General features: G+C 39.9%; 4 protein-coding genes and 1 long non-coding RNA gene across 25 annotated transcripts in view; 3 read left to right on the top strand and 2 right to left on the bottom strand.

Annotated features, from left to right (window-relative positions):
• The window catches only part of LOC136262590 (GRIP and coiled-coil domain-containing protein 1-like), a 33,066-nt gene extending 20,625 nt beyond the window's left edge, over positions 1-12,441 (top strand). For 10 of the 17 annotated variants that reach the window (XM_066056961.1, XM_066056959.1, XM_066056960.1 and 7 more), the window contains 3 exons: positions 8,147-8,245; positions 8,799-8,927; positions 11,751-11,932. Coding sequence is in view for 3 of the 17 variants with exons in the window: in XM_066056971.1 (XP_065913043.1) it covers positions 8,862-8,927; positions 11,751-11,932; positions 11,986-12,037 (300 nt within the window). In the remaining 14 variants the exon portion in view is untranslated. Of the gene's footprint in view, positions 1-8,146; positions 8,246-8,798; positions 8,928-11,750; positions 11,934-11,985; positions 12,057-12,371 lie in introns of those variants that run through there. The other 7 variants (XM_066056971.1, XM_066056970.1, XM_066056972.1 and 4 more) reach the window with 7 other exon arrangements.
• Positions 785-6,646, bottom strand: LOC136261217 (uncharacterized). Its single transcript, XM_066055191.1, has one exon. It carries the CDS (start codon positions 6,644-6,646, stop codon positions 785-787), a length of 5,862 nt encoding a protein of 1,953 aa, XP_065911263.1.
• A 2,820-nt stretch (positions 12,442-15,261) lies between the features above and the next one.
• LOC136262591 (GRIP and coiled-coil domain-containing protein 1-like) lies at positions 15,262-21,249 on the top strand. 5 transcript variants are annotated; one of them, XM_066056976.1, is made up of 8 exons: positions 15,262-15,402; positions 15,728-16,002; positions 16,995-17,071; positions 17,172-17,206; positions 17,641-17,768; positions 20,826-20,891; positions 20,949-21,075; positions 21,122-21,249. In XM_066056976.1, exons 4-8 carry the CDS (start codon positions 17,177-17,179, stop codon positions 21,167-21,169), a joined length of 399 nt encoding a protein of 132 aa, XP_065913048.1. In that variant the 5' UTR covers positions 15,262-15,402; positions 15,728-16,002; positions 16,995-17,071; positions 17,172-17,176; the 3' UTR covers positions 21,170-21,249. The 5 variants fall into 5 exon arrangements, with proteins under 5 accessions (XP_065913048.1, XP_065913045.1, XP_065913049.1 ...); XM_066056973.1 differs by having other exon boundaries at positions 15,728-16,054; XM_066056975.1 differs by having other exon boundaries at positions 15,263-15,404; positions 15,771-16,054.
• Positions 21,250-25,779: 4,530 nt separating this feature from the next.
• On the bottom strand, positions 25,780-26,366 carry LOC136262587 (uncharacterized). The gene is made up of 2 exons (XR_010704231.1): positions 26,117-26,366; positions 25,780-26,061 (listed from the first exon to the last, which is right to left on the bottom strand). It is a non-coding gene; the product is annotated as an uncharacterized lncRNA (long non-coding RNA).
• Positions 26,202-27,447, top strand: part of LOC136262574 (death-associated protein kinase 1-like) — a 70,146-nt gene continuing 68,900 nt past the window's right edge. The window contains exon 1 of the mRNA XM_066056907.1: positions 26,202-26,375. Coding sequence (XP_065912979.1) covers positions 26,352-26,375 — 24 coding nt within the window. The 5' untranslated portion in view covers positions 26,202-26,351. The remainder of the gene's footprint in view (positions 26,376-27,447) is intronic.

The raw sequence follows: 27,447 nt of genomic DNA, 5'->3' as shown, positions 1-27,447 counted from the left end.
ACAATTGTTTATACATAGTCATTTCCTTGGTTGCTGATGCTTGCGATTTGTCTTGTTTCCCAGCAGTTGCCAGCCCTTCTGTTTGTTGTAATGGCCACTGTGATGTCCGCCACCCCTGTGGCCTCCATACTTTTGAGAATGGCTTCTGTGAAAACCCTGCCGATTCTTGTTGGCTCCAAGGGTCTTTGTTAGTGCCACTGCTGCCTCAAGACTTTCCTTGGCCATGTGGTAGGGTTATATAATAAGCAGTGAAACAAGCTATATCGATGGTGTCATTGTACCATGGGTGGCATTGTACAATGTAGGGGTTTTCCCACATAGCTATGTTGTACCTAATAGAGGAAAACTTTGTGGCAAATTTGATCAATCACTACAGTTTAACCTGCCAAATATCTTATACAAGATTATCATAAATTTTTTTATAACTGAAGAGGCTGAACTTGAATTTGCAACTGTTTGTTTTGTCAAATGCAATTTAGGTGGTTATGTGCCAAAGTTTACCTTCTCCACAGTTTTCCTCTAACCATAATACCATCATTGATATATCTCGAATTGTTACATTGCTTTTTATTACTGGGATTCCTACTTCATTATCAGATTTACAATTTTTAAATCCACTGTCTTGACGACGGGGATAAGGTTCGCACACCAGGGAAGAACGACTCGATCTAGCGTGATTGACAGGATACAAATGACACGCTACACGCACAGCACACTATAACACGCACGTGATCATACAAATTCTAATTAATGTTCCTATTACAATACCACAATACATAAGTGTTCAATCATTTCCTACATCCTCCGGGGGGCGGCTTAACAGTGTACTCCATTCGGAGATCTTCCTTAATGCCTTAGAGGCAGCCTTTCTTTGGACACGTTGACTGCTGGAGGATGCAGATCTATCACTGGACTTATCTACTGAGTGTGATTCTTGTGAATTATTATTAGAGGATCCCTGAGAGCTTGTTTGATGTGGGTCAGAGACCTCCAGTGGATATAACTTGACAATTGGGCGAGTTGTCTTGTAGTTTCCCATTCTAATGTGAGCTGCACGGGTCAAGTTATCTCCTCCTTTGATGAGACCTTCTACAACAGCTAGCCTCCACTGCATTCTCGGCTTCTCGTCGTGCACAATCACAACATCTCCCACCTTAATTACCTCCTTGTTGTGGCCTGAAATCTTGTTGAATTCTCTTAGAGATGTTAAATATTCGGTCTTCCAACGGTTCCAAAACTTCTGTATTACTACTGAGTGTTTGTCAACCTTATCCCTCATGCTGGAACCATTGACATAAGTTGGATCTTCTTCGGGTTTGTTTAAGACATGCGGCACTTGGCGGATTCTTCTCCCATATAACAAGTGTGAAGGCGTGAGTGGCTCTGGGTCAGAAAGGTCTGGGGAGACATAAGTCAAGGGTCGGTCATTTAGCATGGCTTCAATCTCTGTAACAATAGTCTCAAGTTGCTTGAGTGTGACAAACGCTCTTCCCAGTGTCTTTTTGATGGCTTGCTTTGTCAGACCTACCATTCGCTCCCAGAAGCCACCGTACCATGGCGCCCGTTTGGGGATGAAACGCCATGTTACATTGTTTTGTTCTAGTTCCTTCTGCAATGTCTCTGACTCAAACAACCTTTGTAGATCCTCCGCCGCCGCCAGAAATGTTGAAGCATTGTCTGATATCATTGTGGATGGCAGAGACTTGCGGCTGGAGAACCTACGAAAGGCTAACAAAAAGGTTTGCACAGATAGGTCACAGACTACTTCAATGTGTACCGCACGTGTGACAGCACATGTAAAAATACAGATGTATACCTTAGTCTCTTCTTCTCTGTCCTTGATATACAGTGCCCCAGTAAAATCCATCCCAGTGACTGTAAAGGGAGGGGATTCAGAAACACGGACCTTGGGGAGTGGCGGTGGGTCTGGAGCTCTGAAAGGTTTTCCCATCAGCTTGTTGCAGATCACACAGCGTCGTAATAACTTCCTCACATATTGGCGTGCTGATGGTATCCAATACACCTGTCGTAGTGCTGTGACGGTAATGCTCACGCCACCATGATGGAGCTTGGTGTGGGTATCCATAACAATGAGGTCAGTGAATGAACAGTTGATGGGCAGAAGAATTGGGAACTTGGCAAGTTCTGATGTGGGAGCATTATGAATCCGTCCCCCACAACGGAGTAGCTGGTTGTCATCCAGGAACAAGCGAAGTTGTCTCACCAATGTTGGACATTTGGACTGCTTCTTAAGTAGATAAGTCAGTTCTTCACGGTAGGTCATGTGTTGTATGCCTTTAATTATATGACGTCGGGCATGAGCCAGTTCAGAGCTAGACAAGGCTCCACAAATCTTATTCTGTGGCTTGTGGAGGTTGTTGGAAAATCTAAGAACATAAGCAGTTACAGCCAACAATCGATTAATGCTGCTATATCGAGATATGTCTATAATGGATAGTATACAGGGCTCACTTTCAGTAGTGTCTGCCACAAGTGGGGTACTAGGAGAAGCTTCTTCTGCTTGTATGTGGAGTATACTGGTAGGTGTCCAAGTAGGCCATGCAGATCTGTTGAGCAACCATCCAGGGCCTTGTGTCCATAGTGTTGATGACTTCAACTGGTCAGTAGATAATCCTCTCGTAAGAAGGTCAGCTGGATTATCACCTGAGGGTGTAAATGACCAAGTGGCTGCAGGAAAGGCTTTACAGATCTCGTTGACTCGATGTGCGATAAATGGCTTAGGATTGGTGCCCTTGTGTATCCAGTGAAGGACAATCTGACTATCAGTCCAGAAGTACACTCCCAATTGTTTCTCCTGTGGAATTGAAGAGCAGACAAATTCAGTCAGTCTAGTGGCAGTAACAGCTGCCATAAGCTCTAATCTTGGTAATGTAGTGGATCTGATAGGAGCTACACGGTTCTTTGACATGGCAAGACAAACACGGTTGTTACTGCTGAGGTACACCACAGCTCCATAGGCCTTTGTACTGGCATCTGCAAACACAAAAATGTTATCAATTTGTGTACCTGGATGGTTGTGTGGAAAGTATAGTCTTGGTATTAGCAGGTTTGGTAGTTCTCTTAACTCAACTAGAGTGGCTGTCCACCGGTCTTTGATTGTGTCTGGGAGAGGCTCATCCCATGTGAGTTTGGTCTGCCAAATTTCTTGTAGCAGTATCTTGGCCTTCACTGTCACTGGGGTCATCCACCCTAAAGGGTCGAAGATTTGGGATGAGGCCTGCAGTACGTCTCTCTTAGTTACATATGTGTTTACAGCAGGAAGCTTTCTTGCAGAAAGTGAAATCATGTCTGTAGCTGTATTCCATCGTAACCCCAGGATTCCTACGGTAGTGTTTGGATCGCTGGTTTTGTCTTGTCTTGTAATTTCCTGGAGGTGTTTGCCGTTTGTCGACCATGACCTGAGGTTGAACTTGGCTTGATTCATCAGATCTCGCGATTGTGAGTAGTATGTTAGGAGTTCTTCTTCAGTACTGCACCCAGACAGAATGTTGTCTACGTAGATATTGTCTCGCATGTCTTTTGCCACTTCATCGGGGAATTTTGACAAGTGTAGATTCAGCACTGCTCCAAGCATGAAAGGGGAGCTGGAGGCTCCAAATGGAACCACTGTAAAACGGTAAGATTGGAATTCATTATCAGCACTCTGGGGATCTGATGGCCACAGGAATCTGGTAAAGTCTCTATCTGATGGGTGCAGCTTGATATGGAGGAATGCCTTTTCTATGTCAGTAGAGAGGGTGAAGGCATGAATACGAAAACGCAGTAGGATGGCACAGAGATTGTTCAAAAATGGGGGTCCTACTGTGAGACAGTCATTCAAACTGGCTGACTTACCACTTCCATGACAGCTACAATCATATACAATTCTGATTGGAGTGGTCACCGAATCCTTCTTAACTGGGTGATGTGGCAAGTAGTGCACATTATCGGCAGTATCATTGTCCACTCTCTCAATAAATCCTCTCTGCTCTTGCTCTTTCATGATACCATCATACAGTTGTAGAAGTTCAGGAGACTTTCTCAACTTGTTCAATAGGGTAAGAGTTCTTCCTTTGCAGGTGGCAAAATTAGATGGGAGGTCAGGTTTGTTGACTTTCCATGGAAACTTTGCAATGTAGATGCCTTCACTTGTTTGTGAGATGGATGATTCTTGGTACTGTTGAAGAAATGTCAGATCTGGAGATGTGTTGGCTTCTGTTCCAACTGCCTCAATTGACCAAAATTGCTCAATGTTGGGTACCTTTAACTCCTGTGTGGTCATGGTTGATGTGAGTTGGAGGAGGGCAGATGATGTACATTCAAATAGTGCAGTTGGTAGTTGCCCAGATAACAAGTACCCGAGTTTGGACTGCTGGGCAGTGGGGCCTTTGCCTCTGACAATGTGGTCTTCAACAAAGCTCCAATAGAAATCTGTTCCAATTAATAGAGAAATGGTGAAATTCCTTCCACAGATAACTGGATGAGCAAGCTTTAGGCCCTGTAAGTGTGGCATGGTGTAGACAGCAGTGGACACTAAATTCTGGATGGGAGCTGCAATTGACGGAACAATTAGAACAGATATAGGAATTAGCTCACCAGATGCTGTCTGCACTTCCACTGTAGCTATTCCAAGTGTCTGATTAGATGTGGCTGTAGTGCCAAAGGATGCTACACCGATATCAACTGTGGATGTGGGGGTAATTTGTAACTCACTAGCCATGTCGGCTGAAATAAATGATCGTTGTGCTCCCTCATCGAAAAGGATATTTGCTTGAGCTTTGATGTTACCAGCAATGATGGGAGCCACTGCAGTTTTCAGTAAACAATTGACGTTCTCAGGAGCCTGTGATGTCGGTGTTAATAGTCCAGCAGTGGTTGTGGGCGTGGCATCAGATGTCATTCTGTCAGAATTTGATGCGTCAGGCTTGGTCTTCACTTCACTGTTACAAAGGCTGGTATGGTGCTTTTTCTTGCACTTTCTGCATCGGAATTTAGATGGACATTGGGAGACCCTATGATGGGCCAGACAGTTGAAGCACAAGTTACTTCCTTTGACGATGTCAAACCGCTTCTGGCAATCAGTTACCACATCACAATTATGTGGAGAATGAGCCTTCTTACAAAACACACATTGCTGTTTCCTTTTACTATCAGAGTGAACTTGTTTCTTGCCAGTTTGATCTGGAGAACCTAAATGTAATGCAGCTGCTGTTGACTTCGGCATGGTCTTATGTGGGTCATACAGTCCAGATTCAAGTATCCTAATCTCTTTTTGGATACCTGCCATTAAATCAGGAAGATTCCATGGAGAGTTTGAGTGCTCCCGTGCTAAGTTCCGCTGGATATCCACAGATAGCTTTCCCATAATGATCGGAATTAGTAAGTCGCCATACGATTGTTCGGATTTGCCGGGTGATGACAGTCCTCGGATGTGGCTCTCTACGGAATCATAAAAAAATCGTAGGCTGGTAAGATTGTTTGAAGGAGAGGACATCTCCAAGAGAGCTTGCATGTGAGCAAGTATGATCTTGTGATTCTGGCCATAACAATCTTCAAGCAAGGAAATTGCATGGTTGTAGTTTGAATCAGTGAGGGGGAGGCCAGCAATGGTTCTGGCAGCATCTCCTTCAAGCTGTGCCTTGAGATAACTGAATTTTTGAATGCCACACAAGTTAGGATTAGCATGTATTGCCACATAAAAGGAGTCCCAAAATGTTTGCCAGGTAAGGGGGTCTCCAGAGAATGTTGGCAAGGTCAGCTTTGGGAGACGACTGGTAGCAAACATCTGAGACTGGTGTGATGGAGCATTGTGGTTCATTGGTGTCACTGAAGCTGCAAGGTTGTGGCCAACTGTAGCAAATGGCTCATACACACTTCTAGGGGCTGATGAGGTTGACCCAGCACTAATCTGGTTTTGCATGTTAATTGGTGGCTCATACAAGTTCTGAGGTCCAAATAAGGTTGAGGTGATTGGCCTTTGTGGAGATATACTATCTGCATATTGTGGAGCTGCTGATATCAACGGAGGTGGCCCCATGTTAGTATTATGTATCTTGGGTAACATTGGGAGGGTGGGCACTATGACTTGTGCACTGCATGTCTCAGTGATATTGCTTGTAGTAACATATGAATTTACTGCAGGGGTGATAGTGCTTGATGGCACAGTTGATGGTCTATTATCACTAAATGCTGTTACAGTACTCACCAGTTCTGATTCCACTGTACTTGACTGAGTTAGATGTATATCTTCCTGCTGAGCAGTTGCACTCTCCAACTGAGAGTTACTAGGGTTTGACTGTGGAGTAGTATTTGGCGGTGATGGCGATCTTTGGGACTTCTTTGCTGTGGTTAACTCTATGTATCTTTGAGCTCTGGTAATTTTGTCAATAATATCATCCTGAAACTCCTCTGCATCAAGTATGGCTACTTCGAGTTCCGTTGCATCTTCAATCAATGTAGCGATCTTTTCATCCACTTGAGCTATCTTTTCACCCTTCTTCTTGATTTGCTCGACGGCAGTGGTCAGAGATGTGATCGTGTAATCGTCAAATTCTGAGTTCATTAGTTCGTCAATCTTACTGTGTAGTCGGGTGACATGTCCCTTGAACGCCTTACGCGAGGCTTGTAGTCGAGTGAGTTCTTCCATCGGTCCGCTAAAACAACAGCAACAAACAAATGTGCACAGTAGACACTGAGCTTGCCTTTGGGGGTACCGTTAATTAGAATTGCCACGGTACAACGACTTCTGAGACTGGGGTTGGAATAACAGACCGTAGTACGTCACAGCACCAAAAGTATGTCTTGACGACGGGGATAAGGTTCGCACACCAGGGAAGAACGACTCGATCTAGCGTGATTGACAGGATACAAATGACACGCTACACGCACAGCACACTATAACACGCACGTGATCATACAAATTCTAATTAATGTTCCTATTACAATACCACAATACATAAGTGTTCAATCATTTCCTACATCCACTACAGTAAATTAGGTCACTGTATAATGTAACACAGGCATGAGGCTGCAGTCCAAGATCTGAGGGAATACATATCAGGCTAAAGCCTGAATGCCCCGTGTTACAACTAATAATATGTTGATCCGTACAACCACTGGATGTATTATATATGTATGCCTAAAAATTTGGTTATGGGTCAGCAGCTAGTATATTGCTGGCTACATTTGGTTATGATGAACGCTAGAGATATCACGGAGAATTTTGGTTACACAAATTTAATGTTTTAATCAGTGCTATTGAATCGTTTATTACAGAGTGTACTACAGACCTAGATGGGTAAGCTTGCTTGTAGAGTAGTTACTTCATGCAAAGTGGTAACTTCGTGTTATCAGTAATGGAGGTGTAAAATGTGCGGAAATACTTGTTGAATAAGCTATAGCACTAGTTCTCACCTTAGTCCAACATTTTTTTAACGTTAAATATTAGTGGGGTAGCGAGGAAACAAAACAATTTCTGTCTGAGTGGTTTATTATAGCCAAATCCAAGTCGTGCATACTAATCACTTGAGTGTTAATCCCCACAATCAATTTTGGCCTTAACATCTATATAGTCGCCGCCCAGTTGTAGCCCGGGCTACATTCAGATGTAGCCTGAGCATAGCCGCCAACTGGGCTACATTGTAAATGTAGCCTGGGCGACTCCTTTGATCTGAGGTGTGAAACATCAAAATAAAGTTCCCATTTCGCCATTGTTTTGTTCCATAGGGATTAGCATTGAAATTCCAGTGAAATGGTGACAGAGTGTTGGTAAAATAATTAATACCTTGTATTGTCTGAACTAGCCATTGTCCCAATTGTTTTATTTGTGTACAAAGTGACCTCCTAATTCAACCACCTGCTTAATAAAGTCAGGAAATTTGGCCCAAAGGTGACCAGTTTCTAGTGTAGATGTGTACGTGTGTGTGTGTGTGTGTGTGTGTGTGTGTGTGTGTGTGTGTGTGTGTGTGTGTGTGTGTGTGTGTGTGTGTGTTTGAGTGTGTGTGTGTGTGTGTGTGTGTGTGTGTGTGTGTGTGTGTGTAGTGTGTGTGTGTTGTGTGTGTGTGTGTTGTGTGTGTGTGTGTGTGTGTGTGTGTACATTAGCATGCCATTTCACATAGTGGTATGTATATATGTCATTCTCTTGTAGGCCAATCAAGAAACACTTTCTATTTAAACAGCTGCAAACTGAAAGAAAAGGCAGAAAAGGAACACAACGAGTTAAGAAAGAAAAAAACAGCTAGAGAATGTTTGTGGTTTACTGTAGGGCTGCAATAAATGTTCAATATTTGGATATCCGAATATTATTGTTTTGCTAGAGTGTGTATGGTGTAGTGGAAATGGCTTTGATTACCAGCTATATTTATACAAGATGGTCAGTTCCACTAAATTTGACATCTGTTGCAGCCTTAGTATACAGTTTATACAAAAATTGACACATTTATACAGTTGAAAGGCTAGAGGCTAAACGACATAACATACAGCCACCATTTTACACCGCAATACTTAACTTACATATAGCAAGTGTCTTATGGGATTACGATGTGTGTCTGCCCTCTCCAACTTGTATTTCCCTTTATCTCCAATCACCCTGGCAGTGTGTGAAATAATGCCGGACACCAGACAATTTCCGGTAAATTACACCAGCCATAATTGAATTTTTCTGGAAATACTGTCCTTTCAAAATTTTTAGTGTTAGCATTGGGCTAGGAGGGAGGCCAGACATGATGGTATTGACATGTAACACATGCACACATGCACTTATATTACTGGTCAGTAACATACCCCTCACACACACACAGGTCCAGTCCACACTACAACAATAACAGAGAGAACGTAGAGAGGAGGAGGTACACCACAAGGAGATGTTGATGGAACTGCAGAGCCTGTTGATACGGGAACAAGGTTCTAAAGAGGATTTGGCATTAAAGGTATGCACTAAATGGATACCACTCGAACATCAATAATTATACACTATAAAAACATCAAGATCAAGATACTCGAATTAAACAGTTACAACAGTCAGACAAGTATTCAGCAATAGTAGCTACCAGTACCCATAAAGTGGTTGGTATGTTTACAAAATTCAAGTTTGAGTTACCCTAATAAAACAGTTACCAGTCAAATAAATTGTAAATTAAATTGTGCTGTGATAATTAACCTGCTGAAATCACTCTGTATTATTCAATCACAGAGGGTCTAGGGGGGTGGACATAGCTCCAGTCCCCCTAGGTTACCAAGGTATTCCCTATAGCTAACTATATTGTTATGTAGCTATAGTATGTACGCATTGAGCTGGATCTTCAAGAACATTTAATAACTCATGGATAATGCAGTTACACATGACCTTGAAATTTGGCTCATTTGTAGTACTGCTTGACCCACTAAAAACCTTAAATGTCTGCCATAATATTTAAAATTTTCACCATACATTTCCTATGGGAAGCCATAAAGGTGCAGTATCCTTTCCCGAATTTGTAATGGAACCAAACCACACGTGTCTGTTGTTGGCAAATTTGCTATTACCATTAAGCCATTAATCATCTGGTTGGCTGAAATGTTTACTCTTATGAGAAAAATTCACTTTTAATTTTTAGCTGTTTTTCAGGATCCAACTCAACTTGTACATACTAGTGCTGAAATGAATAGTAATTTTTATTATTCGAATAGTTGTGAACAAAACGACCGAATATTCGATTATTGTATAAACTTCTTCTACTGAATAAGTACTGAAACCTTATTGTTAGGGAGCAAGGCTAAGCCTTAACTATTTATAAAATAGAATTTTTACATCATTTCATTCACAATCTTAAGTTTCAAGGGTGGCTTTTCCATCTGAATGCAGTGTACAAAGTGCTAACGATTACTCGAATAGTGTGTTAACGAATCAAATAGTGTGATGCCGACTGAATAGTCAAATAACCGAATAATTGTTTCAGCACTAGTACATACTATAGATTGTGACATCATCAAAAGTCTGGCTATACCCCTGCTCATAGTATATGATAACCATTTGTAGGAATACTGAACTAGAATGTGCTGATGTTTGCTACTTGTTGAAAGTGTTTCAAACTGCTAATGGTAGTAATGTACAAGGTGATGATTACTCTCTTACAACAGTCAGACTATATGGGATTACTCTAATAGAATAGTCACTGAGTTGTAGACATGGGAGTGAAAACTTTGATCTCTTTAAGCTCTTGTTGTATGTGGCTGTGTGTTCTGGTATACATCCTGTACATGTTATATGTGAATTGTTTGCAGTAATTGTTTATCTGAAGCTTAAGTTCTAAATAATGCACACTTTGGGACTTTCATTTTTTTTACCTTTTGTTCTGTTGGGGTAGGAGTGGCATATTAAGTATCAACCAATTTAGTTAGACTAGGTAAACACTAGTGCATGGGCTAAGATGTAACCCACAGGTGAACCAGCTGAAACATCTTGTAGATCAGTGCACTGTTGACATCCTTGTGACTTGAGGTGTCCTTAATTGTAATGTACCATGAAACCACCTAACTTCAAAGGAAAATTTCAGGGTACATATCTCATAAACCCTGGCTTGCCATGGTACATTTAAGTTAAACCATGGCTGGCCATGGTTTATTTTAGTTAAACCATGGCCTTGATATCTGGTGAGGTAACGTTAGTTTGTTTTTATAAGAATCCTGGCAGCATTCGATTGTGGGAGTTTATTATTGCTCACGTGATGAAAACCATGAGGCCAATTTTCCATCCTACAGCACTCAGACGGAGGCGATTCGACTCCCTCACCACCCTATGAGTTGACAAACGAAAGTTCAAGGTGAGAACTAGTGTCATGGGTAATTTACAAGCGCTTGTCCGCGTGTTTGATTATGTACCACACCCACTTTTTGTATATCACGAGGTAACCACTCCACAGCGAAGCTTACCCCTCTAGATGTTTAGAAAACTGTGTAAACAGTGTTTAAGTGATGTAGCAACTTTGAATCACTTGTAAAATCGCTAAATTGAGTGTTTCCGTGATATCTGTAGGATTTGCCCGTTTATATTAACAAACATAGTCACAACGTTAGTTGTTGCTGTCCCATAATCGAATTTCACAAGTTGGTCTACATAATGAATTCAGTAGTCGTCGTCTTGTATTGGCTTGGGCAATAAATCGCCTGCAGGGTGCATGGTACATATCAGTTGTATCACGTGCCCTCGTGATTCGCCTGATATGTACACCCACGCTCTCGGGCCTAACGGCCCTTGAGCTTGGGTGTACATATCAGGCAAATCACTCGGGTACTCAACCTCCACCATTATTAGCCACACTACAGCAGGAATGGAACAGATGAAGGTGTGACGCATTCAGGGGAATATACTGGGGGATTTCTGGACTGATAGTATTGACTACTCTAATAGAACAGTCACTCAGCTGCAGTGGGAAACATAGCTACCTGTACTTTTGCAAACCCTGGGGCATAACAAACAGCAGCACACACTCACACGTACACACTACACACACGCGCGCGCGCGCGCACACACACACACACACTACATGCACACACACACACACTACATGCACACACTCACTGCACACACACACACACACACACACACACACACACACACACACACACACACACACACACACACACACACACACACACACACACACACACACACACACACACACACACTACACACACTCATACACTCACTACATACACAGGGAGTGATACACTACATCCATACACCATTATTATTATCCTTTTGTCACTTGTAGGAGGAACACCTTCATGTGATGGCTAGGGAACAGTCCAGAGTGTCAGAGGTGGAGGATAGACTGCAACAACAAGCATTAAGGGAAGAACAACTTGTTATCAGTCTAGAAAACAAGGTGTCCAGTCTCTCAAATAAGATTGGTGAATATGAACGTCAACATGACCAAGACAAGACCACAATACAGTGAGCACATCACAAGTGACATAATGAAGTTAATGTGGTGTAATGTATTGAAGGAAATTAAAGGAGAGAGTGTGTCTCAGTTGGATCAAGAGAACACCACATTGACTAAGGCACATGTGGAAAGGTAAAGAGATGATCATGTGATTATATGTGTATGACATGTCATTAAACTATGATAATCCAGAACACTTCTATATTCATCATAGAGTATGGTAATACTGTATATTAGGGATCATAAAGGTTGGACTTTTCTGACCAAAAAATGTCACCCAGGAACCAGCCTCATTGTTTCGACAGCTTGGCAGTATTGGTTAAGTATAACCAAGCCTAAAAATGCCTGCACAGTGAGCAAAATGGCCACTTTGTTTTTATAACTGATGACTAGCAGGCTCACCAATATTGGTAGTACATCAGGCATCACATATTATTCTAATTATAGGCAGGAAGTTGATAGGGTGGAGAATCATGAAAAACTGACTAACCTACAGGAGAGGAACACTAGACTGAAGGTGATCTAATAACTCAATACCACAATCACAATTTACTCTATTTGTTTCACAGAAAATTCTTAAAATAGCCACCAACAAACTTGTGGATAAAACCGTTCTACCAAATAACATAGAAGGTACAGTGATGATATAGTGTTGTACTTGTTAATGTTAAACTTTGTGCCTTTAACACTGTATAAGACCCATAGGAGGGATGATGGTTCTGTCTTCAGTTGCCTCTTCATGTTTACCCACTGAGTGAGGTGTTTAGTGAGCCTCCAGGTGGCTGTGAGTTGAGTCACACTTGACATCAATTTTTCTCCTTACTGTGTAGTTATTTAAGGAATTTTAGGTTTCCCTAGGTTATTAGTGAGTGTCTTGTTTCAAACTTAGCTTTCTGTGTAAATCTTACACTGCCTGACTGCCATAACTGGAATGACAATGGATAATGGCTGCATTGAATATTAAACACATTGTTCACTATTAACGAAGCTATTTTGTAGCTGATACACTGTTATGTATCTGGACCCTATTACAGTGGAACCTCCCTTATCCGGACTGGTGGTGTGCGATATAGGATATTTTCTTATCACGATTATTGCACACAACATATCACGATATACAATTAATCACTCAGCTAGTGTATTTATACTGATAACACTTGTAGTTGTACTAGAAGTACAATACAACATAGTACATAACTAGCATATAACATTGCAAGCAAAAAAAAGTAGACATCTTCGGTATATTTTTCTCTAATTGTAGCTAAAATCTATACCTAGGCTTATATCACAATATAAAGATTCTATATCATATCACGATATAAAAAATTTTATTATGATATTTCGATATATATCACATATCGTACATCACTAATCACTAATCCGGACCTCTATTATCCAGACCTTTGTTATCTGGGCACCTCCATTGTCTGGACAGCCCAAATTGGTCATGTGGTTTGTAGTTTATTGACCATAATGAAGTTTGGTTTAGTTGGAAAGCACAAAGAGGGAGCCTAAAGGTTGCTGTTTACCTGTTTGGTGGCTTGTTTATTCTACTAATAATAACTACCACTTGGTTGCTAGGTGATAATGGATTTTTACAGCCCAGAGGAGTGATCATGAATGCTTCCCCTCTGTCCACTAAACTGAATACCACCAGCTGATAGCAATAACAACATCACTTGTATTTAAGTTAGTCACTTTAGCATAATAGCATGTTATTCTTAGTTATGGACATTTCTGAGATACAGACAGTAGTATGTACCAGACCGCCTGGATAAGAGAGGTTCCACTGTACAGTAGCTGACTATTCTATTACGATATCGTGACATTGTATCACTTTTTACATCAAACTAAAGAGCCATGTACTGTCCAGTCTTTGTGAATACCATGTGGTTCCCTGTGGTATGGATAACTACCAAGGTTCCACTGTATGTGTGTATCATGTATATATTATATTATCTGCCTGTACCACTGACTACATCTTCTTGTAGACTTGACAGTAGCAGAATATACATCTCTACTATCAGATATACCTTCACCAAAGGTAGGTGATGATATCCTGACCATTTCCTAATTCAGGATACTAATACCTCATCAGGAATGTCTACAACATTTGGCAGATTTGAAAAGAGAGTTTGACAGTTTCCGTACTAGAGCACATTCTGTATTGAAGAACAAAGATAACAAGGTGAACAATGCTCTACTAATAGTCACACCCCTTTAACATACACCAGTGTCTTGTTACAATCTTAGTTATTGTTTGTTTACTATAAGGCTATGATGTACACGTGTCTGTTGTATTTGTACATAGTTGTTATACTGTACAAGTAGAAGGAAATTATTTTTTAAAGTTAGATTAGGGATCAAAGTTAGAAAGTGGTGAAACAAGGGAATAGCTAAATATAGTGAACAAGAGTGGTTGTCTGTAGTGCTCGGCGGTATTGAAATTTGAATGAACGGTATTAGTAACAGGAAAATATTGTGGTATATCGATATATAGTTAGCTTGTTATTGTAAATATTGCATCATTTCTTGGGCCTAGTATGAAGCAGTGTGCATCCCAAAAAACCAAAAATATATAGTTCAGTACAAGTAGGTATGTGTTGTAATGTGACAACCTCACGTTTTTGTTTAGGGTGTGTCTGCTAAATCATCAACAAATTGGGTAATTGAACACCAAAGGCTAGCTGGGTTAAAAGTATACTGGTATTCATCAATATACTGGTATTTCGATATATCGGTTATCAAAGATGTCACGGTATGATAATCGGTTATGATAATTTACAGTGTATCATGATAAACGGTCTTACCGGCATATCGCAGAGCACTAATTGTCTGTACCTGCAGATATACTAATGGACATTTGAATGTGTGTGCCCCAACAATCAAATTATTGAAAAGTGAAGTGGATTTGTATTCAGCTATGTTCTCCCTGTTACACAGCATTACATACAAAGAACACTATGAGAAGTGTCTCTGTAATCAATCCAATTACTATGGACAATATGTGTGTTTAGGGTGATACGTATGTAGCTAGTCAACACAACCACAGGGAAGCCATATCGTACTTTTCATTGTGTAAGATATTTTACGATGATTTTTGAAGACAGCATTCCATTATGTTTTGGGGGATCCCCCTACCAGCTAACAGTCTCACTTAGCAGTCACCTCATTAATATCACTTCATTATAGTGACCATGTTTACCACCTCATATTACTTGGTACCAATAAAATACAGTGTTAATAAACTTACTGTGTAACCTTTCACTATAGGAATTGGTGGTGGGCACTAATCAGGAGGTAAAGGAGTTATTTGAGGAGAATGCTGAGTTGAAACAACAACTAGCTGAACAACAAGCACACCATGAACATGAAATGGAGCAGAGTTTGAAAAAGAGTCACAACTGAGAGAGAGGACATGAGGTCCCAACATGGGGAGTACCAGAAGAAAATTGGACAAACAGAAAATGGCTACAAAGTGTGCATGTGTGCGTGCGTGTATGTGTGTGCGTGTGGGTGCTGTGTTGGTGCGTGCGTGCGAGTGCCGTGTTGGTGCATGCACGCGTGCATGCGTGTGTGTAAATTATGTACCATACGACAGGGAATTTTGACAAAAGGAAAAGGTGATGAATCACACTTCATCAGTTTTCATGGATTAAATGTTGACAAAAGTCAAGAAATGATCAATCTAAACTTGTACTTTTAAAGGTGCTTTGGGCGGTAGTGACAAACTAAAAGTTGATGGATTTAATTGGTTCATCAAATTTGTCTACTTTTCCTTTTGTCAAAATTTTCTGATGTAGATCAATTACAAAGCATTCACCTCACATTTATAACAATGTGGAGCAAAAGTCTCCGGAGTTACAGTTGAGAGTACAGTCCACGAGAGAGAGAACTTCAACACTTCTACAAGACAAAGATACAGAAATTAACCGACTAAAGTTAGAGTTGTCATCCAGCCGAGTTACTATATCAGTCAACAAGAGGATCACTACCAGTCGATCATCATTTAATAATATTGTCTCCACTCCATCCACTAGTGTACTAGTACCTCCTGTATCAGATGATAATCAGTCAGGTGTGTGAACTGGTCACTATAGAACTTCGTTATGAGGACCAGCTGTGGAACTGTGAGTAATGGCTCCATTAGTGGTAATAGTATAGTGACATGGTCGCTATAATGAAGTGACATGGTCGCTAGGGCTGAGCGATACTACCGTTTTAGCGATATATCGAGATATTTTGAAAGTATCGATATCGCGATATTTTGTTATTAACTATCGTGATACCATGCCTGTACATTAACTATCGTGATACCATGCCTGTACATTAACTATCATGATACCATGCCTGTACATTAACTATCGTGATACCATGCCTGTACATTACTGTCATTAAAAATCCATTTGTTATGCAGTACTAGGCTAAGAATCCTTGTAAGTGATAAAGTCCACCCACCTGGTTTCCCCTGCAGAGAGGTGTGAACACCACAACATAACCTCAAAGCATGTGTTACAATAACTGTTACTGTAAACAAGAATGATAGTGGCTAGTTTACCATCACCTATAAGGACTTCCTGCAGAATGCTGAGCAATACAGTATGTAGCAGCAGCAGCTATGATTGACTTATTCATAAGTATCATGAACTATTCAGTATCGTGAATAGTGGCTTCAGTATCGACTGTAATACTAAAATGGCAGTATCGCTCAGCCCTAATGGTCGCTATAATGAAGTAACATGGTCGCTATAATAAAGTGACATGGTCGCTACATTATAGTGACATGGTCGCTATAATGAGGTGGTCTTATTAATGAGGTCATGAAGTACACCTTAGCTATGTTTGGGACCTACTTGACATGGTCACTATAATGAGATGGTCTTACTAATGAGGTCATGAAGTACACCTTAGCAATGTTTGGGACCTACTTGACATGGTCACTATAATGAGGTGGTCTTACTAATGAGGTCATGAAGTACTGGTTATGGTCACTACTGTGTAGTGAGGTGTTCTTGTTTACTAGTGTGGCTACACTGTTGACACACTTGTTATGATATTGTTGTCTTATAGGAGACAACAGTGCATTATCAGATGAAGAAGCTGCTAGTTCTCATTCACACAGATTACTACCATCAAGAACATCAAAGGTGTGTGGTGTGTGTATGTAAGAACAAGTTCTTACTGTGAACTATTCTGAGTATACTGTATACTGTAGTTACCATTAAGATGAGTTGTTGTTCATTATAGAGGCAATGTCAGCAGTGAAGGCAATCCTCAACAAGGTGTGTACTCTACACTGTATAAAGTGTTATACACACATACAGGTGTATGGTGTAGTGTCTGTTTGTGTTCTCATGAAAGTCAATGAAGTGAACAAGTGTCCTGTCTCCAATGGTTCATTCAGTCTATCCTATCATTTAAACAACATTTGCTCCTACCTAGATTCACCCAATACTAAATGTATGGGACATTTGTTCTTGATCATACCAAACAGTTTTTGTTAATATTTATACACATGTAAAATGATTGTATGTCAGCCATTAGAGTATTCTATTAGTATAGTTAATGTAGTTCTTTTTATTAATGAATGAGCTCATTTATCAGAATATGTTTGTCATCAAACTAAGAACATGTTCTGATGATACACTACACATGATCCCCAGTATAATAAAGGGACCACACTGTATTGGTACATTGTACTATTCTATCACTACAGCCAGTGGCTGATGAGGAGGTGAAACTACTACACTTCATACAGGAACAAGCTAGGAGGGATGCTGAGATTTCATTGGCTAGAAGGAAATGTATTGAACTAGAAGAAACTATTAGTGACTACCATGAAAGGTGTGTGGCTAGCTGTGTGTGTTGTGGGTGTGGCTAGCTGTGTGTGTGTTGTGGGTGTGGCTAGCTGTGTGTGTTGTGTGTGTGTGTGTGTGACAGTAAACCCTCAGCTGTCTGACCCTCTAAATAGTTCATTTCCACGCAAGCTAAAGTATTCACAGTATGGTAATGAATACTAATTTATTACACGTTGCACAACATCCGGTGTCCTTTGGGAGACCTTAAAATGTATTGAAACCTATGGGACTAAGATCTTTACACTTCACGCAGAGGAGGTTGGTCACGCGTCTTAAAACATCTCTTGATCTCAAAGAAAAGTTCAACCCATTCAACCCCAACACCTCAGTATCAATATCAAGTATTCTAATGCACGAATTAGTATCGATAAATTATGGCTCCCAGTGCCCTTCATTCAGCCACGAAGCATGCTGTGTGGCTTTCTTAGCCAAGAAACAAAGGATACATCATGAATACTTCACGTGGATGTGATGTAAAGGGAAGAAAATGCCAACACCTATTTCAAATGCCATTTTTGGTTGTGCAATAACACGCATCAATACATCATAGGGCTATGATGTGTGACCAACCTCCTCTGCACTTCACGGGAGCCTAAACCATACCGTTTATTCTTATTATAAGAATGTACTTTTATAGTAGCTACTATACTACAACAATGACGTGAAAATTGGAAAGATACACTGTGTTGTGATCAAGAAATCAGCGATCTTGTGTCAAATGGTTAAGGTTTAAAGGCTGCATCTTTCCTAAGCGAGGTATTTTTACTCTTATAAATATAGAGAATCGTCAGGCAGCAAAACATGGCCACTAAACCTACTGTAATGGGTGAAATAATCGCCTAGTATTGATAGAATCACAGTGATGAAAGATCGCCTATTTCTGCGATAAAATTTTGCATAGCATTGTTCCCAGTCTTGCAGAAACGTAGTAACAAATCACTAAGTAGACTTTCTAGATGCTGAAAATAAAGTCACTAGAGTCTTCTGCCATGCTAAAGTCGCTTCTTTCCGCTTCACAACACAGCGAATCTTTTCAAACTATATACCATCGTGATGCTAACAACCTGAAGATTACAATTCTGTACTCTAAATGGTATAGTTTAGGCTCCTGTGAAGATTTCTTACCTAGGAAAATTTTGAAAATTTAGGTGTAAATATACTCAATTTGGTGAAATTTTACTGTGATGCCATTGAATATTGACCATTGGATTATACAACTTTGGGATCAATTAAACCTTTCCATTTCTCAAGGCTTTAGGTATAAACCTAGGGGGGGGAAATAGCTAACCCAGGGGGGCCTGTGCCTCCCCCCCCTCCCCCCCCTAGATTAACCCCTGCTCCCCTCACGGCGTCTCGCATGATATTTACACCAATTAGATATTATAAGCGCCTCTAAAAAGTGTCTGAAGCTGACCGCATTTATAGGCCACTGCCTGCTGCACAGTAAGCATTATGCCACCTAGCTACTAGAATAGTTTAGGAGCATTGTGCAAATGCATCATGACGTATGAAGAGCTGCTGGAACTTGCTTAGCTTGGCTTAGCTGGTAATTATTCGTCTTGTGCACAGTGAGCATGCTAGTCTATTATGTCACCTAACTACTAAAGTTTAGAAACATTGTGCAAACAAATACTCTGGGAAAATAGCGAGTGACCTGTAATTAATGCAGTTAGCTTCAGACACTTTTCAGAGGCGCTTATAATTTCTAATTGGTGTAAACATCATGCGAGACGCCGTGAGGGGGGAAAAGTGGATTGGCCATGCAAGACTGCTTGCAGAGGTACCTAGTACAAGTGTAGAATACTGTGAAGTGTAAAAAGTTCCAAAAAAAGTTGGATTTCCGTGGGTCCCCTGGTCCCTGGTCCCCGGTCCACTGTTTTTACCTACCCACCAAACGGGTAAACAGTAACCTTCAGGCTCCCTCCTTGTACTTTCATCTCATTATGGTCAATAAACTACGAGCCACTTGACTAATTTAGGCTGTCCAGACAATGGAGGTGTCCTGATAATAGGGGTCAGATAAGAGAGGTTCCACAGTAACACTTTTTATTGTTTTGCTGTGATTTAATATCGTGCACTACTCCAGTTTGTTTCAGTACTTTTTATCGATGTGCTATGGTCCCTACTCTAGTTAAAAATTTCAAATTTTTTGTGTACTTGTTTGCCAACTTGTTTGTAACTACTTTTCCGTAAAATAAAATTATCATGACTGGTGAACCCATGCATACTGCATCAAAAGAAAGAAACGGCACTGCACACCCCAGCTATCAATTATCATCTGAAAAGTGAAGCATCCATTACACTTCGTTGCCAACTATGTTCAACTGGTTACACAGCACTACGAATCAAGAACTGTTTGAAAAGCATCTCTGCAATCAAAGTAGCCACTATGAAAAATACGGACAAATTCTGTTACAAAGGGAAGCTGTCACATGCTACCATCAAACCAACACCTTTCGCTGTTAGCAATGATAAATGGGACACAAATGAGGACACTGGTAAGTCTATGAAGAATGTATTGTACATACTGCAGTATGCCAAAAGGCATGTACTGTATCCGGCTGAAGCGACGTTGAACAGTGAAAAAGTCAAGCCCATAGCCTTAGCTGTTATGGAGTTACGCTTGTCTGTCAGTCAGAAACTTATGTTTAATGAATTATTTTAACAATTTGTTGAAAGTGTTTCAGGTCAATAAGGCTTGTTTGGGTTTAGTTTTACCTATCCAATACTGCCTCATTGTCATCAGGAAAAGTGAGGCTGGTTTTGGTGATGTTTTGTCATGTCACAAACCTTTGTGGTCCCTACTATACAGTACTATCATACTGTATGTTCCTAATAGCACAGTCATTTCCAATTTCATATAAACAAGGGTCGGATAACCGAGGATCTACTGTATTTCAACAGTGCTCTGTATATAAAAGTACGGGCTTTAGTTATTCAAACAATTCACTTATCTGAACACTTTTACCATTGCCTGAGGCACATTTGGGTTCAGATAACCGAGGATCTGCTGTACATGACATTAGTGTTACTATCTATGCAGGGAAGAGAAGTTAATAGAACAGTCCACTGTGTTGAAGGAAGAGATCAGAAGACTAGAAAGAAGCAGGTAGCTATTATCTATGTTACATGTGTTATACACATAATGTACCTTTACTGTGAACAGATCACGGGAGACAGCTAACCTGGAGTATCTGAAAAATATAATTTTGCATTATATGTGTAGTGCCAATGTTGGCAAGGATCACATGATCAATGCCATAGCAACCGTGTTACACTTCAGTCCACATGAGGTCAGTGATGATCATGTGATGTCATGTGAGCTCCTACCCACTACAGGTCCAGTTAATCAAACAGAACCAATCTAGTTGGTGGGGTACTACATGACACACTCTCCTCACTCTATATCATTGTATTAATTTCTATTGGAATTATAATGGATATGTACAGGGTGTTATTCCTCCACACTTCATATTTCACACACATCACATGTACAACACACACCATAGTGACACTGATAGGTGTTCTTATAGATCATGTGTGGCCTAAGGTGTGGCTTGCATAAAGTTGCTACAACGTTGGATTTCGTGATGTTTTTGAGGGCAAAAAGCATTGAGCATTCTATAGCTAAAATTACCATCCCTAAGTGTGTTGTATACTATTAGCAGTGTTGGGAGTAACGCGTTACATAATATTATTACTTTTGTGATAACTAAGTAATATAACGAAATACGCTATAAAAATGGGTAATATAACTCAAGTTACTTTACTTACAAATGTAACGTGTTACCTAAGTAATATAGTTACGAATCTAATATTACGTAATATTATTACTACAAGTAACGAAGTTACTAATCTCATTAGTAATCCACTGAGTAACCCCTAGCCACAATGAAGTAATGAAACCTACTGAATGAAGCTTATTCACCAGCTTCTTACTTATAACCAAGATTTGCACATTATCCAACAACGTAATCATGTCACGTGATAAGGCGGTAGTTTCACACGTGACAGCTTAAGGCTGTGGACACAAAGTAATATAATATGTAATATTATTATAGTTACTTTATTTTATGGGTAATATGTAACTGTAACTAAATAGTTCAGTTGCAAGTAATATGTAACTAGTTATTTTACCAAGTAACTTGCCCAACACTGACTATTAGCTAGTAACTTGTGTTATACTGTATCTTCCAGTATGATTTCTTCGCAATTTAATAATTTTCCTAGTGTAGAGCATCTTGAAATACTGTCTTATTGTTCACATTATAGAGTGCCCACCCTAGATCACACATGGTCTATGGTATACAGAACAATTGCCAATAGTACAGTAGAACCTGTCTTAGTGGCCATTTCTCCTAACTGGGTAATTTTCCCTCAAGTAAGAAATGTGAGCTAATAGTCCACCTGTCTAATGTAACCACCTGTGTGTTGGAAGTGAAGAAATTTTGATGTGAAGGTGACCAGCTTAGCCAGGTATTGTCATTCTCTAACAACATCTCCCCATGTATAGGATAGAGTACAACAACAGATTATTAATGATCTGATCAGCCTAAAGGCAAGTGGTGTTATTTACCAGAACTGGAACTATCCTACAATAACCATACACCACACAACACATCCTGTAAACAACTCTTGTGGTCATGTGATCACTTGTGGTGTACTTTGAGTAATCAGCCACACAAGAATTGTTTGCTCTAGTAACCTCTTAACACAATGGAGGTTGGTCACAGTGTTATCAAACATTTTGTAATCTCAAGTGTGAAGAGAGTTATGAGCATTTTGTGCCGTTTTTCTCATAATATTTGCTTGAGTGAAGTTTCATAATCACTGGTCATGAAACTTTGTTGTTACAATTTGTTTATATAAAACAAGTACAACAGATGTAACAAGGATACTAGTGACATAATACATGCAATGTTAAAACTGAAGTGTTCACTGGACACTAAAATGCCCCAATACATACCTGTAAAAACTGAAGTCCTGCTTGACCCCCTGCATACCAAAATGTCCTAATATGGTCCATATTGGGACATTTTAGTGTCCTGTGAACTCTTCAGTTTTTACAGAGTATAGTCACTAAGACATAATATGGTAGTGATTATGATCAGGATCAAAATAATACTTGATTGCTACAGCTCAGTCAAAATTTTGATTCCTTGATATCTATCTATCTATCTATATCTATATTCTATATCTATATCTTCTATATATATATATATATAAAGCTGAAAATGTCTGTCTGTCTGTCTGTCTGACGGTCACGCTGCTTACTCACCAGACTTGGCGCGAATCGACATAGTCTGTGCTGATAATGAAGCGCTCATCATCCGCCTACTCTAAGATTGTTATCACGAGTTCACGCGTGCTTCCGTTCGGTCTCTACAGCGCGTAGAAGGCCAAGGTGTAGAGAAAACTTGAGCAACATTCCTTTGAAAACCACAGCACATACTGTTCAAGTGGTAGAACGCCTGACTAGCGTGCAAGAGGTCGTGGGTTCAAATCCACGTGTTGACAGATTTTTTTCTTTCTACTTAGTACCTTTTTGTGAACACCTTTTTAAAACACGGCTTTTAGCTCATCATATCTTGGCATGCAAAGCACGTATCGAGGCGGGACTTTAGCGAAATTAAACGCCCATCATCTGGCAACTCGAGTGTTGTTGTAGCAAATCAATACGTGCTTTTGTTCGCTCTTTATAGGGCGATGAAGGCACTGGTGTAGGGAAGGATCACTGAAAAGTTGAGCTACATTCCTGTCAAAACCACTGATAAACAACTGTGGCGATTTGTGCACCTCCCTTAACCACAAGTTATTATAACCAGCCAGGGTCCAATCCCCGCCTAGGTCATAACTTTTTTTTTCACTTTTGGGACCTTTTTGATACACCTTTTTGCTCTATCTGTTCCATGCAAGTCTTCATCTACAAACTCTTATGATCAGTTTTTCAGCACTGGCACTGAATTACCTCACATAATAGGGACTCTTATAGCACTTTTGGGATAGGGCAGACAAATTGCCAACATATTTGTCCATCTGTGTGTTGGTCCAGTGTGTTGTATTAGAGTAGGTAAAAGCTTCTTTCACCAGTATCCAGAATATCTACATCTTTGTTTTAAGCACATAGGTGTGCACTGACATGAAAAACTGTTTGTTCAGACTTACCTCAATACTGCTGTAGTAATAGGCAGCTTGCATGATTGAACAAATACTACTGTGCATCTGAAAAATGATAATACTGGAACCATGCAGATCCATAGTTTACACCGAGGAATTGCATCTGACCTGGCACAACTGTTTCACTATCCTGCTTACATGCTTTCACTCTAAAGATTCATACATTACCTTATTGGTCAATTACACTACAGGTGTTTCAAAACTGGGTTTTTGTATGGCAAGAGGTATATGTGTCACTGCAACATCAGAACTGAAAGTGCATAGGACAAGTTCTGAACTTTTGCTTGCCATGCAGTAACTATAACTGCAAATTGTGTTGACTTTAAATTATGCTCAAGTTCATTTCTCTTTGTGACAGTCGGTAAGGTAAACATCAAAATGTAGAAACTGAAACTATACCGTGTGTACACAACCTGTATGTAATGTAGGGTATACTGTATACAATTGCCTTAGCTCGCATGCAGTTTAACTAATTAGCTAGCCTTGCATGCATGTATGCTTCACTATAAATTATTATGTACTGCATAAGGATCATGTACTTTAAAGCACTATCGACATACATGCTACACAGCAAATATAGGACACTAATATTTATGCTTGGTTCCCAATATATTAATTATTGTTGCATTAGTTCTCATGTAAAGCAGCAAAGGTTTCGTTTGTTCTATACAGCACGTTGAAGTCACTGGTAGGGAAGATGCACTGAATAATTAAACTACATTCCTGTCAAAACCACAAACAATAAACTTTAGTGTTTTGCATCATTAATGACATAAGAAAACCTCATGCTCTTTAAAAAATATGACATCACCGTGTACCCTACATAGCTACATTAGCAGTGCTGGTGTTTAATGCTTAGTCCCTCTTCGTGGCATTAAAATGTTTAATGTGGAGATGGTCCTGCACATAGGGCAGGTACCAATGCTAGTTTAACTATAATTCCTAGAAAAGTTCTTAAATATTGTTTAATCACCAATTTTAACAGTACTTGATCACTTGATAAACCCTTGATCACATTAGATCAAGCACTGCCACTAAACTGATGGTAGTGACTGACACTTGTTTTAATACTAACAGCAAGCACTCAACTAATACCAGTCAATTCTGTGACTCTGTAGTGCATAACAATGGACTCAGCTTGTGAGTGGTTAGCTATGCAGACTTCCAATGGAAACTGTGACATCACATTATTGCATTTCCTATCCCTAATTAAAAAGTCATCCATAACTAAATCAACACAAACATGGAGCTACACCAGACCCTAACATGTTTGTACAGTATGTTGCTAGCTAAAGGCATTACATCAAGAGAAGATTTAGGGGGTACATGGGGGCTGAAACACCCCCTCCAAATTTTACTTATATGCTATATAACTAGAAAGATAGTAGAAGCTACAGTAGTTGTCTCTAAAGCATATACATGGGCAATGAAAAGAGTGAGAAGAGAAGAGCTAATCCCTTCTAGGAATCAACAAAAGGGAATCAAATTATTTTGTATTTGAGGAGAAAACTGCAAAAAGTTGATAAAACTCTAATAGACAGTCAACTATTCTAATAGAACATCCATCATTAAAATTCTTTAAATTATAAAGAACAAAGACCAACTGCTAGACGCCTTGATCTTCATCTTGAACTCAAACCATACTGCATCATCTATGGTGTGTCTTTATATGAAAGCTAGTTACCAAAGTTAAAGTGGCTTGCAATGTTTATTCAATGAGATTCAAACAACACAATTATATTTGATCTCAGAAAGTTAAATTTTTCTGTGATGGCATGCCCCCAGACCCCTCAGATAAAGCATGCTCCTCATACTGAGTGTGCTTCTCAGAGAGAGTAAACCATCATTGAGATGTCAAAACACATACAAATACAGACATGGCAAGGAAGCTATAAAAATAAAACAATGTTACAGTACAACACAAACTGCACTACTAGTTGTATCAACCAGTACCGTATATCCAGTTGCCACATTTTTAGCCCCCTCTTGGGAAATCCTAGATCCGCTCCTAGCATTGACTTTATAGAATCATATTTCATGTTCATGTAGTATGGGCTGAGGGTCTACCAGTGTTCACAGCCTTGCTGCAACAACCAATGATACTAAAATTGTTTAGACAACAATTCAGTCATGCACTGAAAACAATCACACACTCACGTAGCTAAGATTGGCCAGACTATATGCTCAGGTCCTCTTCATCCTAAGCTGATTGATCGATGCATAGTCTATTATCTATGATCGATGTTAATCTCGTGAGGTTGTCATGGCAAAAAGGGCATCACATGACTAAAGCAAGGTGCCTGGAACGTGCATAACACTTTAGAACTGAAAATCGAGGGTACTCGAGCGATCGTTAGTATACCTTAAGTGGTGGAGGGAGGTGAGCAAGGAAATGTCGGAGCCGTCACCAAGTAAAGTAAGTTTTGATTAATAGCCGAATTAATCTATAATCCAGATGATTAAAGACTGCATTAGTAGGTCATTACTTGTAATCCATATTATCAAGAGTATTATAATAGGCAGATAGTGTTGTGCTTACTATTGTTTGTAGTCAGTGTACTCTTGATCATGTTTAAACTGTGGGCAGAGCAAGAAGGGGCAGAAAAACAAATTCTGCCCAATTCTGTGACAATGCAAAGGTTTTGGAATTCTATACTTGTACTATGCTAGTCTCGCATGGCCAGACCGCTTTTTTCTCTTTGTCATTGGGTGGGGAGAAAAAAGGATCTGGAACAGTTTGAATCCCACAATCGTCTTGACACGTCACGAGGCTACGTCATATATAAGTATGCAACCCATGTGCTTAAACTCTATTGTAACAAGAATGCCACAGCACAACAATAAACAAAGATTTAACTTACTTAAAGAACTAACAATCAATTCAATCTATTATCGCCTCAAAGGCAGCTTTAGATGCTGATCGGTTTATAAATACGCGCTTGCAATTGATTGACACAAGCGGCTACTATTTGAAAACACATCACGTTTCTTTGGTTAACACCCCCCAATTATCTGGGGAGTGCCAAGATGAGTGTGGGATTCGAACTGTTCCAGACCCTTTTTTCTTCCTACCCAATGACAAAGAGAAAAAAGCGGTCTGGCCATGTGAGACTAGTACTATGCACCTTTGCAAGTAGTCTTGCATGGCCAGTCCAGTTTTTCCTCGTCACGGTGTTGTTTAAACCAATTAGAATTTATAAGTGCCATATTGAATTTATTTCGTTAATAATCAATATATTAATATTGAAAGGGACACCCCCAAAACTGCTTAAAATGGTGTAAAAACAGTGATTTTCGTAAATTTTTGAAGGACCCACAACAAAAAACGGTCTGCTAATTATTCACATACCTCTAAGGAATACGCCACCTTATTTTCAAGACTGTAGCTACAGTAGATAAGTGGGCCCAGCTGAGTTTCTGAATCCGGTTTGTCATTTTGCCCGATGCGTAATGTATTGTGGGATTCACCTGTTACCAAGACTATGGGA

The sequence above is a fragment of the Dysidea avara genome, chromosome 7, assembly GCF_963678975.1.
Source record: "Dysidea avara chromosome 7, odDysAvar1.4, whole genome shotgun sequence".
In the NCBI taxonomy this organism is placed as follows: domain Eukaryota; kingdom Metazoa; phylum Porifera; class Demospongiae; order Dictyoceratida; family Dysideidae; genus Dysidea; species Dysidea avara.
Note: the sequence above shows the minus strand (reverse complement) of the source record. Positions and strands in the feature narration are given on the sequence as shown.